This window comes from Penicillium odoratum, assembly GCF_028828045.1.
Source record: "Penicillium odoratum strain IBT 22623 chromosome Unknown utg000008l_segment0_segment0, whole genome shotgun sequence".
NCBI classification, from domain to species: Eukaryota; Fungi; Ascomycota; class Eurotiomycetes; order Eurotiales; family Aspergillaceae; genus Penicillium; species Penicillium odoratum.
This window is the reverse complement of record NW_026643150.1, coordinates 3,132,240-3,149,468: the sequence shown is the minus strand read 5'-3', so window position 1 is coordinate 3,149,468 and position 17,229 is coordinate 3,132,240. Positions and strand designations below refer to the sequence as shown.

At 49.0% G+C, this 17,229-nt stretch overlaps 6 protein-coding genes across 6 annotated transcripts; 3 read left to right on the top strand and 3 right to left on the bottom strand.

The window, feature by feature from the left end:
* Window positions 1-668: 668 nt before the first annotated feature.
* N7520_011402 (uncharacterized protein) lies at window positions 669-2,342 on the top strand (the record flags this gene model as incomplete). The annotated part of the gene is made up of 3 exons (XM_057145335.1): window positions 669-750; window positions 814-1,100; window positions 1,185-2,342. 3 exons carry the CDS (start codon window positions 669-671, stop codon window positions 2,340-2,342), a joined length of 1,527 nt encoding a protein of 508 aa, XP_056991089.1.
* A 1,653-nt stretch (window positions 2,343-3,995) lies between these two features.
* N7520_011401 (uncharacterized protein) lies at window positions 3,996-6,828 on the top strand (the record flags this gene model as incomplete). Its single annotated transcript, XM_057145334.1, has 3 exons — window positions 3,996-4,043; window positions 4,139-5,936; window positions 5,987-6,828. The coding sequence occupies 3 exons, from the start codon at window positions 3,996-3,998 to the stop codon at window positions 6,826-6,828; spliced, it is 2,688 nt and encodes an 895-aa protein (XP_056991088.1).
* A 3,558-nt stretch (window positions 6,829-10,386) lies between these two features.
* N7520_011400 (uncharacterized protein) lies at window positions 10,387-11,439 on the bottom strand (the record flags this gene model as incomplete). Its single annotated transcript, XM_057145333.1, has 1 exon — window positions 10,387-11,439. The coding sequence occupies one exon, from the start codon at window positions 11,437-11,439 to the stop codon at window positions 10,387-10,389; it is 1,053 nt and encodes a 350-aa protein (XP_056991087.1).
* Window positions 11,440-13,164: 1,725 nt separating this feature from the next.
* N7520_011399 (uncharacterized protein) lies at window positions 13,165-13,731 on the bottom strand (the record flags this gene model as incomplete). Its single annotated transcript, XM_057145332.1, has 1 exon — window positions 13,165-13,731. The coding sequence occupies one exon, from the start codon at window positions 13,729-13,731 to the stop codon at window positions 13,165-13,167; it is 567 nt and encodes a 188-aa protein (XP_056991086.1).
* Window positions 13,732-14,850: 1,119 nt separating this feature from the next.
* On the bottom strand, window positions 14,851-15,399 carry N7520_011398 (uncharacterized protein; the record flags this gene model as incomplete). The annotated part of the gene is made up of 1 exon (XM_057145331.1): window positions 14,851-15,399. The coding sequence occupies one exon, from the start codon at window positions 15,397-15,399 to the stop codon at window positions 14,851-14,853; it is 549 nt and encodes a 182-aa protein (XP_056991085.1).
* A 543-nt stretch (window positions 15,400-15,942) lies between these two features.
* Window positions 15,943-17,135, top strand: N7520_011397 (uncharacterized protein; the record flags this gene model as incomplete). The annotated part of the gene is made up of 3 exons (XM_057145330.1): window positions 15,943-16,342; window positions 16,389-16,662; window positions 16,721-17,135. 3 exons carry the CDS (start codon window positions 15,943-15,945, stop codon window positions 17,133-17,135), a joined length of 1,089 nt encoding a protein of 362 aa, XP_056991084.1.
* Between the last annotated feature and the right edge of the window lie 94 nt (window positions 17,136-17,229).

Genomic DNA, 17,229 nt, shown 5'->3' with positions numbered 1-17,229 from the left:
AAATGAACCAAAACCAAGACTTCTAGTGTTCCACTCTAAGCCGAACAAAGCCCGGTCACTTCGGATGGTTGACATTACCCAACCAACCAAATCTCTTAATTATCGTCTCACCCCCTTGAAATCCTAGGATCAACTTCTTCTTTGGGTTGCCAAAATGGTTGGCTCCACTTGAAACCGGCGCTTCTGAGCCTTTTTTAGGTTAAAACCAAGATATCATCCCAACCCCGCCGGGTCCTGCTGGGTCGTCGGGGAGTTAACTCGGTATCTCAAGAGTGGGAGTTTTGTTGGTAATTATTACTTATCACTGCCTTCCTTCTTAAACTTTTCATCCATCTCGTATTACATATTATCCCCCCCCTTTCTTCCCTCCTGATTTTCATTGGCATTGTTTTCGCACGGGCGAAAGGAACCCTGTGCCCCACGCTGAGTCCCGTGAAACGAATATTACTTATATCATCTCCGTCGCCTTGCATTGCCGTGACCTTAGTTGCCTCAGTCTAGCGCACACTTGAACCCTATCGGGTGCGCATCACGCCCTTGAAAAACCCACTTTGATTCGGAGCCTGCGATGGTTCCCAAATCCCGCGTCTCAAGGCTGGAGGAACTTTGGTGATCGGTGGTTCGGTATGCTGCTGTAGCGGCTGAAATCGAAATAACTCAACCACAACATGTCAGGCAGTGAGCGTCAAGTAGATTCACCGGCCACTTCAGGGGGCCCTCGGGCCATTGCGCCGGCGCCGGAAGCTCCGGGTATGCCAGTCCCGACGGGGATTCTCTTCATGAACCGAAATATTCATTAATGACGCCATACAGGGTCCGCGGAGAATGAAGCTAGAGCGAGACGACGCCGGCGGGCGGCCAACGCAGAAAAACAGATGTTCTACTTTGTCGACGAGAGCTCGTCCTCAAAGGAGAAGCGCGCCCATGTTATGCGACACCATGTCGAAGAGAAACGAAAATTACGCAAATTATCCCGCGATCTGGGCCATGAACCAATGATACCCGAACATATCCAAGAACTGGGCACCTGGGATGCCATGGAGGATCCGGCGTATAAACCAGGTAACCAAGCGAAAATCGCGGTCCAGCAAGACTCTTCGGTATGAACCTCCTAATACTATGGGCTTTTGCCTTGGGTTATGATCGGGAACGAAAGAACTCTGGCTCACGAGGTTCTCGTCCAGCTTCCTATCCGATTCTCGACAGTCAGATACGCACAGCCGACGCCTATGCAACTTCTCCCTGCCGATACATCACGAAAGAATCCGAATTCGAATCCGAATTCGAATTCGCCTGCAAATACAATTACGCTAACATCGGAAGATGCGGAACTGGCCGAATATTGGACCAGTAAGTTAACGTATTGGTCGGGGCAGAACACCTATGTCAAGGATCAAATGTTTCAAACCGCCATGCGGCACCCGGTATCTTTCCAGGCGACGGTCCTGACGTACTGTGCCCGGTGGAAGGCTCAGATCCATGAAACGCCTAACAGCGAAGAAGTGCAGCGGCATCTTGGCCAGGCGCGAAAGAACATTCATGATGCTAGCATTGGGTCTCTACCAATCGATGAAGATTACTTAGCCATGGCGCTGGCAGGCATGGCTCTCGGGGAGGATCGATTCGGACGCAACAGAGACGCACAAGCATACCTGGACCATGCGGTGCGAATCATGCGTCCACGCACTGGCATGAATCGACCGGTAGAAGCATTTCTCCACTATGTACGGCTTATCGTGCCACCATCACCAACTACCGTGGTTGATCCCGCCCCGCAGTGGCCGGTGGCGTTCCTTCGAACGGCAAGGGACATTATGCTACAGCACAGCGCTCCGGAGTACCTCGCACAAGCACCACAAAGATGTGATTTGTTCCAAATGGAGAGTCCGCTGTTCTCCTTACTTTCGAGTGGACCGCGGCCTTCGCAGGTGCCACAAGAGGCACGCATGTACGTGGTCCGTGATCCTCAGACCCAAGAGGTCAGTCGGACTGCTGCACTTATCTTCATCACCCTCGCACTGTGGGATTTCAAAGATTCGATACCCAAGACGGTTCGGTTTTTGACATATCTATATGACCTTATTGGGCGACATCAATTGGACCGACAGCCAGCGTGTGAAACTTTACTCTGGCTATTACTGGAACAAGGCTGCGAGCCCGACCTACGAAACCCCGAACGTGCATGGTCTGTAGGCGAGATGGTAAAATCACATCGACAACTCCGTCCCGATCTACAGTTTCATTTTAATGAGATCCTGATGAGTTTTTTGACGCTACGGGCTCCGATCCGCGGTATTGATAAGTTCGAAGCGGACCTTCAGTTGACTAGCAACGCTCAATGAACCCAGCATATGTACTGCATGAGATAAATCACAGATCAATTTACCTTTTTGATTACGTGTCCCGGCGGTTTCAATAAGCAGCTTCTGGCCGAACGTGGGCTTGGCAGGACCCGACAACCCGGACAAGTCTAATCGTCATAGAGACAGCCAAACCAAACCATGGCCGTACGCGGGTGGTGGACCAGTGGCACAGTTACCGTATGTGTATAATGAACAATCTGGTATTTGATATCAAAGAAAAAGATGACTGAAAAAAGAGAAAAAAAAGAAGATCCTTGACTTGTTCACTGCATGGGTGGATCTCGCAGAAAAGCGGTTCCCCGAACGCAAAGTTCTCCGGAGGTACCTTCCTAACCCAATTTGTATGAATAATGTACCTGAGAGGTACAGGAACCCAGGGATCGACGACCATCTGAGCATGTGGCTATCATGACGATATAATCACATCATTTGGTCCGGATAATCTACCCCCCTTTTTTTCCCCTGTGAACAATCCATTCCGAAACAGGGGAAGATTTAGGTTGACATCACGTTTTGTGTTTTCAATGCTCAAGGTGAATCCACTGTGGATTTGGAAATTATAAAAAATTTACATTCGCTAGGGCTGAAAAGTGGAAATGGGTAAGAAGTCTCTGCGTGGGCATGGTTCACAGATCATCAATAGCGCATCCCACTAGTGGTGCTTAGCGCAATTCGATGCGCCAGTCGCGTCGAGTCCAGCTCCTAATCGTATCCATGGGACCTGGTCGGCGATCTTGGTTTTCTTGCATGTGAGTTTGCCTAGTGGGCAAACATTGAAACGCTATCTCATTATCTGGAGAAACAAGTACGGAGTAACTAGTCAAACATGACAACGCATAGAAAGTTAAACTCCTGGATTCTTCAGGCGCTGGAATAGGCATACAAATTACAAGATTAGAATATGTACATAGTTGGTGAGAGTCGGTTCGAATGTCTACATTTGATTTCCATTCCGTGATATGCATCCCTTGCGGGGCGAGTAAAAAGTGGTTTCTTGACTCTTGTCTTGGGTGGATATGATTTTTCTTACCTGTGGCTGGAATTAGTGGCGCAGTCATTCCGGCTTTCTCCTCGGGCTTCTCCGTCTCACAGATAGGAATGAAACCTAGTAAAAAGCAAGAAAAACGTAAAAAAAAGAAATAGATCCAAAAACAGGAAAAACAGGAGGCAAGATAAACCAACAGAACATTCTCTTCGAGTCATCGATATTCGGACGTGATGCCCGATCGTAGCATTGCAATCGGGGGGAACCAAAGCGAGCAGAAGTCTGGATCGCCCCGTCACTCGCCACAACATCAATTTCCAAAGTGGAGTAGGAAAAACCAAAGCTACAGTACTAAATTTGAACTAGCAAATAGCAACTAGCAAAAATACAGGGGGCAGGGAAAAGCGAGTAATAAAACAGTAGCTTAATAGGCCCCTGCAAATTCAAAAATGACTAGCGTTACGTAGCTCAGATCGATCGTAGCACATAAACCCCCTCTCTAAGCTTAAATCTTCTCTTTCTCCCCTTTCACCTTTCCTTTCCCTAAATTCAATTCTGGGGAAAACATTGTGATCACCCACCCCCTCCCCCTTTGTCGACAAATTCACCGATAGTTTCGAAATCCATTGCGTGTTTCGAAATTCATCATGGTGGATTACACTGGTACTGTTGACCAGCTGGTCGCTCGTTCTTCGGTATGCTATGCCTTGTCGCAATCGCGCTCGCGCGCGCGCTCGCCCAAGACAAGAAGGAATAAAGCTTCCAAATTGATGACTGACAATATCTCCAGAGCGACCCAAGTGCCACCTCGAGTTCCGCGTCTGCGCTCGTGACCACCCTGGTCCCCTCCTTGATCTCGTTTGTTGTCATGGTTCTGCTCTTCATCATCCTTCGCAAGAGGGAGCACCGCATGTACATGCCCCGTACATACATTGGATACCTCAAGGACTGGCAGCGCACTCCCGATACCCCGACCGGCTTCTGGAACTGGGTCAATTCCATGTACCAATTGCCCGATACCTACGTTTTGCAGCACCACTCCCTGGACGCCTATCTCCTCCTGCGCTTCCTGAAGATTGCCGCCTTAATCATGTTTGTCGGTTGTGTTATTACGTGGCCCATTCTGTTTCCCGTTAATGCGACTGGTGGTGGCGGACAGTCCCAATTGGATCTGCTGAGCATGTCCAACGTGTCTAGTAATCAGTATGGACGCTACTTCGCACACTGCTTCCTCGCTTGGATCTTCGTCGGTTTCATCTTCATTATGATTACCCGTGAGCACGTCTTCTTTATCAACCTCCGCCAGGCATACTTGTACTCTCCCGCCTACGCTAGCCGTATCTCCTCTCGCACTGTGCTTTTCTCCGCTGTCTCTGAGAATTACCTCAGCAAGGACAAGATCCGCGCCATCTGGGGTGCCGAGAAGGTCAAGAATGTCTGGCTTGCCACTGATACTAGTGAACTGGAGGACAAGGTCAAGGAGCGTGATGCTGCTGCCATGAAGCTCGAGGGCGCCGAGACCAAGCTCATTGTGACTGCCAACAAGAACCGTACCAAGGCCCTGAAGAAGCAGGGTATCCCCGAGGATGGTAACGCCGATGAACCTATCGGTGAGTTCGATGACGAGTCTGGCTCCGTTGCTGCTCGTTGGGTTGAGGCCAAGGATCGCCCGACTCACCGTCTCAAGATGTTGATCGGCGAGAAGGTTGACACTATCAACTGGGCTCGTTCTGAGATTGAGCGTCTTTCCCCCGAGATTGAGGAGCTGCAGGCCAAGCACCGTGCTGGTGATGCTAAGCTGATCACTTCCGTCTTTGTGGAATTCTACCAGCAGTCTGACGCCCAGGGTGCCTACCAGTCGGTTACCCACAACCTCCCTCTCCACATGTCTCCCCGTTACATTGGTCTGGACCCTACCCAGGTGCTCTGGGGCAACCTCCGCATCAAGTGGTGGGAGCGTGTTATCCGTCACGGTGCTACCACTGCATTTGTCATCGCGTTGATCATCTTCTGGGCCATCCCAGTTGCTGTGGTTGGTTGTATCTCCAACATTAACTTCATCGTTGCCAAGGTTCCCTTCCTGGGATTCATCAATGATGTTCCTAGCGTCATTCGTGGTGTGATTACTGGTCTGTTGCCCTCTGTCATGTTGGCTGTTCTTATGGCCTTGGTCCCGATCATTATGCGTATCATGGCCAAGATCGGCGGTGCTCCCAGTCAGGCGTCTGTTGAGTTGACTACCCAGAACTACTACTTCGCCTTCCAGGTTGTCCAGGTCTTCCTGGTGACCACTATTGCCTCCGCTGCTACTAGTGTCGTCACCGAAATTATCAACAAGCCCTCTTCCGCCGCCAGCTTGCTTGCCAACAACATTCCCCGTGCCTCCAACTTCTACGTGTCGTACATCATCCTGCAGGGCCTATCCTTCAGCGCTGGTGCTCTGCTGCAGATTAGTGGACTGATCGTTGGCAAGATCCTGGGTAGACTCCTGGACTCGACTCCTCGCAAGATGTACAAGCGTTGGTCCAACCTGTCTGGTCTCACTTGGGGCACTGTTTACCCCGTGTTCACTATGCTCACTACTATTGGTATGTATTCCTTTTCACCGCCGCGATAATTGTAATCTAACACTCATTAGGTATCATCTACTCCTGTATTGCCCCATTGGTTATGGGATTCGCGTGTATTGGCCTGTACTTGTTCTACTTCGCCTACCGCTACAACGTCCTGTACGTGTCGAATGCTACCATCGACACTCAGGGCAAGGCCTATACTCGTGCTCTGCAGCACCTCACCGTTGGTGTCTACATTCTGGAGGTTTGCTTGATCGGTCTGTTCGCCATGGCCAGTGGCTCTAACCAGATCGCCGTCGGTCCTTTGATCCTCATGATTATCTGCCTGGTCACCTCCATCCTGTACCACATGTCGATGAACAGCGCCATGGAGCCCCTTATCCACTACCTACCCAAGAACCTTGAGCATGAGGAGGAGGCTCTCCTGGCCTTGGACCGCAATGGACTGGGCTCTGTCGATTCGACCAACGGTGTTGTTGCCGAGAAGGAGCAGAATGATGTTGCCAATGTTGACAGCGGCGTTGGCAACGTTGACTCTGCCGAGAAGGGTCTGTCTGATGATGCGACTACCACTCCTCCCAAGGCGAACTTCTTCGTGCGCTGGGCTCGTCCTGACAAGTATGCCGACTACGCCACCCTGCGGCGCCTAGTGCCCAACCCGCTCGACATCCAGTCCTACCCCGAGGACGCTGAGCGTGATGCTTACTGCCACCCCTCCGTCAATGCCCAGCCCCCTCTCCTCTGGATTCCTCGTGATCCCCTCGGCATCAGTAAGCAGGAGGTTGCCCACACCAGCCGTGTTATTGGTATCACCGACGAGGAGTCCTGGCTCGACGAGAAGAACAAGATCCAATGGAATGTGGAGAAGGGCCAGCCCCCGATCTACGAGGAGAAGATTCCCTTCTAAGCTCGCCATTGTCGGAGTTCTGTCTGCCAGATAGGCATATGCTACGTACCCTCTGGATTTTGAACTTGACCTCTTGGTCTACATGATACCCAACTGACCAGTTTTGGTAACTGGTCGGCTTTGATTGCGGCCGTTGTGCCCATTTCCCTTAATGTTGAACGTTGAGTGAGCGATCAGCTCAGGATCCACCTGAATTGGACTGGTTCAGCTCTCGCTTGATACCTACAGTATTTATATTTGCAAAATGGCTGATCTACGCGTCATGTCCTTTATAATGTTTAAGAATGTTGCCATGACCCTGTCTTGATGTATACGTCACCGTCGAGTAGTTATGCAATGTGAAGTGTATCATATTTTATCCTACTATTCAATGTTTGTAAACCTGCTCCAGCGGTAGCAATCTTCAAAGGTTGTTCCGTCCCAGCCACATCTGTATTTCAAGTTTATTATCTCCGGAATGACATATCACCACAATCTCCCCAACCTGCTTAATGTAGCGTTGGCTCCGGCCGAATGCACACTGTCGATCCTCGCAGCAATTGGGGTCTAGTTACCCCACCATCACTGCATACAGATTCCTGGTGATTTGGAATTCCCTCCCTGCCTCATTCCCCAATTGCACCCACTAACTACTAGAAACTCAGCAAGAATGGCGGGGGTAATTTCCGTGTATCTATCTGCAGTGCGACTGGACATCAGTAATCTTCGGACCTTGGGGGCCAGAATTAAAATACAAGAATAGTGGAACTCTTCCCGCCCGCAATTTAGTCTGCAGTCAATCCTTGCCCACTTCCCGTCTGCAAATGCGGTCCATCGTTACCACACAACCCCTAATGTCGCCACAACCTAAGAAAGCATCATGCAGATCCTGAAGAAGCCCACCGGGGTTATTCACAATACCCTCCAACCTTGGAAGTCCCTGAGCGTACGCAATTTTCCGCCCATGTGTACTACTGTACTCCACAATATCCATATCAAACATTAAACATCAAACAAAGAACATTGCCCCTCTTGCCTACCTAGGCAAGACTCGTAGGAGCAATTTTAAATTTGGCTCAATTTCTATTCCCATACTCGAAAATCTAAAAGACCCAGTCACAGCCACCATCATCATCAAAATAGCTGTGGTAGCTGATGATTGGCTATTCTTTTTGACTAGTTGCAGGGACAGAGTTGACATCCATCAAATGCGGCTAGTAAGAGCGAGGCACTCTAGTTTACAAAGATACGGACTTGGATGTATGTTTTGTATACGCTGTACGAAGTACTGTACTGTGTGTCGTACAGGAAGTATCTGTGTATTCGTATCCGTATAGATTGAAAACCGTATTATATTTTTGTTTACTTGATGCGCAAAGCGACTAGTTCAGCTAATATATCCCATATCCTGCAATGGGCAACAATAGATCTGTCTTATTAATGCTTATGTTCTTCATTTCTAGGCTGGAGTAGAGGATCATATCAAGTCGGTTGGTTTCCTTGCCCCTCCCTGGATTTGAGGAGAAAAAATGAACTGCCAAGATTACTACGGGACTTTAGGACCCCAACCTCTCTGATAAAGGAGATGGATCAAATAGTACTACTCCGTAGTATGTACTACATCCGACGAAAAGTCTAATCCCTTGTGATACTCATTGCTGTTTCTTTCTACCATTCATCGTCCGTTCCTGTTCTTTTAATTTCCTTGCGCAGAACGCAGTAACTGGTCAGTCATACGGACTACTGCGGCTACCTTGGCAGACCTCCACGACCCCTCCCTGCCGTACTTATGTCTCCGTAATCATTACAGAGTAACTCTACACCAACAGGCCAATGAATGCCAGTTGCGAGTCCCAAGAAAGTGGTTGAGCGGGGCCAGGACTAACACACGGAATTAATAATTCAAGGCACTTATTTATCAATCCACGTTGTATATAGATTTGTATTTATCCTTTCTCGGCGGATGTGCGGTGTATACATGCAGGTATTGGATCGCTTATTTTCAATATGGAAATATAACCCTGACTTTCTATTCAAATGATCCCTGCTGCTGCGCTGGCATCTGCACACACGCACACATGTTGATTTCGTTGATCTTCAAGCCCATGTGACCAGATTCATGCATTGGCGGCTCAAGCACGGAAAACCCCGAGATATATGCACGAGGCACAGATATACGAGGTGCCGAAAGCCACTGGTGTAGGTGGTTGTCACTCGTCTCTTATCCACCTAGATATTCTAAATTGCGGATGTCTCCTGACAGCACGACACTACACAATGCCTAGGTAATCGATAAAGTTCCAGGTTACTAACAGTGATGCCCAGGTGCTCAGACCATCGAATGGTACTTTTGTGGATCACCGCTTCCTTGGAAGGTCGTTTGCCTCGCGAGAACTTGAATCCACTTCTGTATCGCTTGCGAAACAAAGATAGGTCGGAAGACTAGGATGCAGCGTGTCATGACCCCTGCTAGTTCGTCGTTAGTGCGAGTAGGGTTTTATATTGCCTATCATTCCAGTGATTACCTAGCCTGGCAAGTCGGGAGTCTAGACCCCACCGACGAGTGCCGCGTAGGAGACACACGTAGTTGTACCAACCCTGTTATCCATGGATTTTTTCTGACCTGTATTAAGCTATTTGGACTGTTGCCAGAGGACCTGCACATGTGGAGCGGAGAGCGGAAATATTCTGTAACACAGTATTTGAGTTCAAAGATTGATTGTCGTTTCATCCGAACTACCCAGTAGCGACGGAGTTCGGGACGGGGTTCATTTGTATCCTGGAAAATCCATATTACACACTAGTACTAGTCTCAACGTCTTTACGTGGATTGTGTGATCGTCGTTGCTCGTCGTTGGCTGTGATCGCTAGTGTATAAACGTTGGGTACCGATAATGGCGCCTTAAGCCGACTGCGCTGATCATTCTTTGCATCCTTGGCTCGCATACAAGCGTTGAACGTACAGTAGGGTGGAGAATGAAAGGACTCCTCATCAGTATATGACAAGAAACTAGAGAATGGTTGAGTTTCGCTTGATTCTTGCCCACAAGAGGTTGCGGCATGTTGATTGAGTGGGTTTGATATTGCGTGAGCCAGGGCTCTACACGCTTTACAGTTGGTATAATGACTCCATATAATGCGAATTTAAAACAAAAGAATCAATTTCCTGCAAGAGGACGAATAGTGAAGCTTGGAAAAAAAGGTGTACCCAAGACAATGCAAATATGAACAACCAAATAAACGCCAGTGCCAACGCCGTGCGCTCCATGTAATGAGGTACGTCTTTGCGAATGCAGACTGATGGTCAGGAGATGAATAGATCACCGAAAATTGGGGGTTCCCAGTATTAGGAAAGCAAGAAGAAATCAGAGAGACAAGAAATGGTAGTAAATGGTAGCGAGAGGGCAAGTGCGCACACAAGAGCCGTAACGTCAAAGACACCTGGGAAACGACAGAGAAGAGGTAGAAAAGGTATCTGGGAATAAATATCGACAACGCCAACCAAAGTCAATATGGCTGAAAATGGCTTGAACACACGCTTGATCGCTAAAAGAGGAACTGACTGATGCCCTAGCCCGTTTAGACTCGGATTCGCGAGGATCGGAATGCAGACAGATCGAGTTCGAGGGACTCAGCCGATAAAGAGGAATCGTCGTCGACTTCGATGGTGCCTGTGGCACAGGCCGTTATCTGCTTATTGGCTGAAAGAGCTGATATCCTAGCAAGTCGAGCGGCAGCCGATGTCGGGAGCGGCTTTGCTTCGTCCTTCCCCTCTTCGGTCTCTTGCTGTGTCCCTTGCTCCTGCTGTTTTTTCTTCTCCTCTTCTAGGCGGGTTACTTCATTCTTGGTCATTTCCAGTAGCATCTTGAATTTCTCCTCAACGCCGTCGAGTTCCGTGCCGCAGTCGCCAGATCGTAGAACCTGGAAGGCGGCTGTCTCGCAAAGGCCGTGCGCGAGCTCCAATTGCTTGTCGCAAAAGTCGAAAGGTGAGTCTTTGCTCACGCCATTCGAGGTCCCGGTTACTCCCACCAGGCCAGTCGCGGTTCGTGTGCTTCGGACGCACGCCAGGGAGGCAATGGATGGTTGATCGGCCCCGCCAGCGCCGGCGGCAGACCTGTTTAGCAAATTTGTTCGAAGACCAATACGAGGAGGCATCAATGACATCTTGCCACGGCGAATGTTGTTCCTAGCAATACCGATATCCTTCACGATCTGCTCGAGCTCTTGCTGTGTGTGTCCGTCATAATCGATGATGACGTTGTAGCGAGTACTGACAAACTCATAGCGGTCACTCGAGTCGATCGACGGGGCTTCTTCTGTACCGCGTTTGCGTCCTGCTTGCTGGGTAGGGGCTTTTTCTTCCTTGCACATGGAGGTTGTGACTTGAACGGGTTCGGAGCTGGGGGCTTTCTGCTGGGCGATTGGGACTAGGTTATTGGTGTGAATAGAGCATACGGAGCTGTTCTTTCGGCGGCGCGGCTTATGTGTAGTACGTTGGCGGTAAGCTTCTGAATATTCGGCGTGTTTGGCAGAGGTGTGGGCTGCCAGCTCGGAGACGCGGGTAATCCATGCGGGCAGGTTAGTGTGAAGGTGGGTGAAAGCTCCCAGCGCATCCATGGAAGCTGCAGCCATGCCGGCCAGACGTTGATAATCAACAATCAGACCGATTCGGATGTATAGACAATTTGCGCAAAGATAGGATGTAGTTGGAGGGATGGAGATTATGTATGGAGTGATTTCAATGTGTTCGTTTCGTCGTGATGTCGTGCCCGGAAGAAAGGGGAAATATGGGGAAGGGTATCGTGGGCGTGATCTGATGAATCTCGAATCTTGCCAGAAAGGCGATCAGTATGTCGTCGAGAGTGAGACGAATTATACAATGCTGAGGGGTTGGTTAAGAAGATAAACCACAACTTGGACCACAGACCGAAAGAAGAATCCAGAATTTGGATTAATGGGGTATGTATTGTTACGGTATTGTATGCGTACTACTAGTACTTTTTAGCACGGCTAATTACGGAAACAATCTGCCGGAAAAACATCGAAACAGTGTTTTAGTATACAAATCTGTAATTGTTGTCAAGCTCTCCCCTACCAAGACCATGGCTTTCCTAATAGGTATCATGGCTGCTTGCTTGACCCTTAAGAAGGTTTCCTGCATGTCGAAATTCAAGGAGCGGTGAGAATGAAGTCCTGCAGGCCGTCAACACTGACACTGGAACATCATAGTATGCATGACCCACGTTCCCTCGCGAGGATCTCCATGGCTCTGAGACACCAAGCAACAGGTTAACCATCAAAAACGGTCCGGTCAATCCAGGCATCCATTTCTCGACTAGAGTGGGGAGACAAACTCGGCAACGGGATTGACCAATCTCCTCCCTATCCATGCCAGAAGATCCTTGCCGATTCACCCCAGGGATGGTCAGAGTGGACAAAAAGTAAGACTTGAAGTTAACCATACACCAATCCCATCAGAAGAAGAGCAGTTAGCCCCAGAATGAAGTGGACATCCTACAACCGAAGCGGGAGCTTTTCCCAAGCGGGACATGACACGTAACGGTCGCTTAAGTCGGAGGTCGTCGGGTTCATCGGGGTTTCGGGGATTAGGGGGGGGATCAGGGGTCTTTAGTGAAAACTTCAAATTGTAATCAAAATTGGAGATTTGAAATTCGAAACGAGTGTATTATATAATACTGATTGATACGTTAGCAGGGCCGATCCTTTCTCGCGGGACAACCCGTTCACGGGGCCGGGGTGGCCCCGTCGTAACGATCAGAGCTTATGGTTGGTTGATCGGGCTTATCTAAAAGGAGTCAGGAGACTTGACCTGTATGGTATTCGGCCTGTACAGCCATGGCTTGAGTTGGGCTTGTATTACATTCCTTTTGTATTGAAAATTTCCTGTCGACTGGACAGAATCTTTCTTCCTTCCCGCCAACTACGAATCTGATGAACCCGTCCATGCGGTTTCAATCCAGACCGCCTCATTTTCGATGACGAAGACTATTGGATAAGGATGGACCAGGGTACATGGGATGCGTACTTGATCCATGTGTATGGACCGGAAGTACATGGAATTACCATCACGTGATACACACTCTATATCAAGTACGGCTACGTTCTAAGTATGGAGATGAAAAGACGGTTGGAACGGAAGAGATCTCTATTCAGCTTCCGTAGGGGCAAAAGCACAAGGAACGCCTCGCAGAAACACACCAGATAAAACCGGCCACGAAGCAAGACCGAACAATAGAAGCAGACCACAGGACACAGCAGACAGGCACACAGACACAGACTCACAAGCCAGGATCTGCAGCATCCAGACCAGTAGCAGATGAATTTGGCTTTGACCCGCTACTGGTCGTTCAACCACATCTCCTTCCACAACTCAACACCCTCCTTCACGGCTTGCGCCGATTTGACTGCCACCTCCATGGCATCCCGGGAAGCCTGGAAGGCGCCTTCGGCAGCCTCCCAGTCGGCCTGAAGCTGACCGATTTTCTCCTCCAAGTTGCGAGACATGGTGGTGTGGATGCCCATGCGAATGGCATCCCACAGTCCGTCGTCACAGGGGGGGGCAGGCATTGGGCCCATGGGGACGACGGGTGAGGTGGGAGGGGAGGACGCGGCGTCAGCGTCGGCCTCATTGGCCTCGTTGGCGGTAGGGGCAGGAGGAGTCTTGAGACCGGAGTTGGCGGCCTGCTTGTATCCGCGCTTCACAGGCCGAGGGTTCTTGTCAACTCCGGTCTCCTCGTCGACTGCTGGGATGGCCTCGGTGACGGCCTTTCCATTTCCCTTGCCGGACTTGGGCTTCTCAGAGGCGAAGGTGACGGCAGTGGTCTTGGACATTCTGGTGTCCTTCTTGCCCTTCTTGTGGCCCGCGGCGGCAGCACCTTCAGCGGCAGAGGGAGGCTGTTTCATCGCGAATGTCAGAGTAAGAACGCGGAATGACGAGCTTCAAGATTGGTTTGGAGGAGTTCGAGGTGTGGTCTGAGGTGTCGAGGAAGATGAGAGGTGGGAGGGTAAAGGGGAAAAGTGAGAAGGACGCTAAGTGAAATAACTAACCTTCGCAGGGCCATCTCTCTTGCGCTTCCTAGTCTTCATGGCAACTGCCGGAGCTGAGGATGAGGCCTCAGGCGCCTCTCTCGTCTCAACCTCTGCACCGTGGTGGGTACAGCGCTTCTTCTTGGACTTACAGTCCGCGCAGGCCGGACCGCCACGTTTCTTGACCACTTTGGCAATAGTGGTATCCACGGCTACTTCAGCAATGACAGAATCATTAGCTTTGGAAAAGGCAGATGATGACAGGGATTCATACTTGTATCCATTGGGTTCCAGCCTTATAGGCAAGTTTGAAAAAGTCTTTGATGATGTGGTATCAAACGGTAGTGACGAAAAGGGAGAGAAGTTCAAAGGGGAAAACTGAGTTGTAGGCTGGGGTATAATTAATATGAAGGTGATTATTGACTTCTTTAATTATGAGAGTTACTCTCCACTCGAACTGAAGTGAATATTGTTATTGAATGCCTACTGATACGCTACTGTTCACTGTAGTAGGGTTCGGGTAGTCATGGGTTGCACAAGTGAATCCTTTATATGGAGATTCACGATTCTCATTCAATAATATTATGAATTTGATAGCTGCTGAACTAGAAAAAGTTATTCACTTTATAAGCTCTAGCTGCATAGAAGCGAGGGTATTGTAAACTCCCCTCATGGCCATAAATCAGTATGTTCCCAAGGACCATTAACTTCCCCCTGATTTGACCCTTCCAAAAACTCCCATCTTTCTCTTCGCACATTGTTCATGTCAGATAAGTCCAATCGCTCAACTTCATTAGGAATAATAGCAACCACTCGAAAGTTAGCACGGGCAACAGGATCATGCAGATCAGTGACTTTCTGTCCAAGCTTCAAAGATGGATCAGGCACTTCTGATCTAGGTTGTCCAGGATGTGGGCTTCGGAAGGATCCTAAGTCTAGTTAGCAAGCCAAAAACTTATAACTCAGAAAGCAAACACATAAAACAGTCACGACCCGCTACATACCTCGCATCATTGGAGAGTGGTTTGCAAAATACTCTGTCACAGCCTTCTCCCAGGTCCACTCCTTAATGTCTCCATCGACGTGCTGTTTGGCTCGCAGCCATTCTTTAACCTTCTCCCTAGAGACCAACTCTTCAATATCATCTTCACCAGCAGGGTTTCCAAAAGCAAAGGCCCTTCCTTTGACTCGCCACTGGGTCATCAAGTCTTTCAGCCAGAATACACCCTCAACGGCATGTCCAGCTGCGTCAATTTGGGGTAGCTTCTCCATCCGAATGTCCGTTGTAAAGGTCAACATATCACTTTCGTAGATATGAGGATTTCCACCATTCTCGACCTGCTGCTTCATGTCCTCTTGCCCACTTGGATGGAGTTGAAGCTCCGGGAAAAAACCACGGTGGCCACAGGTGCGAACACGGGGAACTGCACGGCCTTGGGAGTCATATTCGACGGTTCCAAGGCTGAACTCGTAGCCTGGAGTCTGTTGGAGATGCGAAGCTAGAATATCACGCCATGGAGCCGGGGTATCCCTTGGTTGGGGCATTGTATAGAAAGATCTTCTTGGGAATGCCTTAGGCCGATGACAAAAAGATGGAAAATGCTTCAGGTGGATTGTAGTGATAGAAGGTCGCATAAGCCAAATATATGCTTCGTCTTTATGCTTAATTGGTGTTGAATCTTGATGTTGATGGCGGGGCAACTGAGTTGTCTTAGACTGACTATAGAAGCGAAAATAGCCTGCAATGAAGGACCTTTCTGCTCTACCCAAAAGGAAATCTAACAGGATGACCGAGATGCTTAAGATGCTCTTGACGAGTGGAGTGACAAGAATCAAAGAAACTTGAATGTTGGTTTGGTGACATCAACCAGTCGTTGGTCCGTGCGTGATTTTATCAAACAGCAGAAATCTGACAAATAATCCCAAAACTTAGAAGCTGCTTTATTATCAATTCTGAACCCATCTCCTGTATGCAACCTATTGAACTAAAGTGGTTTTGACTGACCTACATTACAGATTCACCTACCTGATTCAGATCGGACGTGAAAATCCCTGCATGATCGAAACCGGGGATAGGAGGGATAAAGCATGCGGCTCTTGTCAAAGCAATACGTGAAGCACGTATCTCTAGGCCCGGGCGCCTTCAAATTGACCCATAGATCTACACATGCGTCATTACCGAATGGGCTATCATTTGCTCCTACATTCCTAAGGCGATACTTCACGGCCCAAGCGGCCCCTTTTCATCTGCAGTATGGGGTTGGACCCAGTCGGCTGGAAGCAAAATCCCATCCTCTAGGATGGCAAGCAATTCAAGCTTTGGTAGAGCCAGGCTTTGGCCAAGACTGGAAGTTTACCAGCGAGCGAGAGAAGAAGGGTTTCTTTGCTCTGGGATTCTCCCGTGCGTTCAGTCAATTCTTTCCGCTCACGCTCAATGATCGGGTTGAAGTGACGTGCAAGATGCATTACTTGGCCTTACTTATTGATGGTTCGTTGGATTCAATCATTTTTAATAATTGCTGACAGTGTTTTAGATCAACTGGATAAGATGAATGTAGCGGATATGTTGTCGTACCGAGAGCGTGTCATAGAGATCGCAAGAGGAGAAACAGTACCAGACAGATCAATTTCTGTGGAATGGATGCTTTTTGATACTATTCAGCTTATGCATACCATTGACCACGTCTTGGCAGTTGATTTGGTTGAGGGGTTCTGTTTGCTATTGCAAACCCAAACAAACCCGGAACGCGCTTCTATCAAGCACCTGGGCCCGTATCTCGAGTGTAGAGAGATAGACGTCGGTAGACCGTATGTGTCTACTACCTAGGACAGGCTAAACGGATTACATGAGCTGACTGGTTTCTAGATTCTATACTACGCTGATCCGATTTGGTGCAAATCTACACATCGGTCCTTCTGGGCTTCAACAGACTTTCGGACTTGAAAGCACTGCATTCCGCTTTATGGGAATTTTGAATGATGTTTACAGCTGGGACAAGGAGTGGAAGGCGTACAAAGAACATTCCACTGACGGAGCTCGGCCATTCTCGGCCATAAACATCCTAGCGCAGGAAACAGGTCTGCCATACCCTGCTTGCAAGCGTCTGATGTACAACTACTGCCGAGAACTTGAGCTTGTATTTCAGCAGTCCGCTGGAAAGATTAAGGGAAGTGCTGGTGGTCCTTTACTGCCTGAGATAGAGAAATACATCAAGGGACTGGAGTATCTTATGAGCGGTATAGAGATATGGAGTCAATGGACACCCCGGTATCGACAATGAAGCGAAATCAGACAGTTCATTAGACTTCGTAAACTCTACGCTGAGGTATAAGGAGATTTTTTAGTTCAATCGCATGCAGCCATCTCAGCCTAGG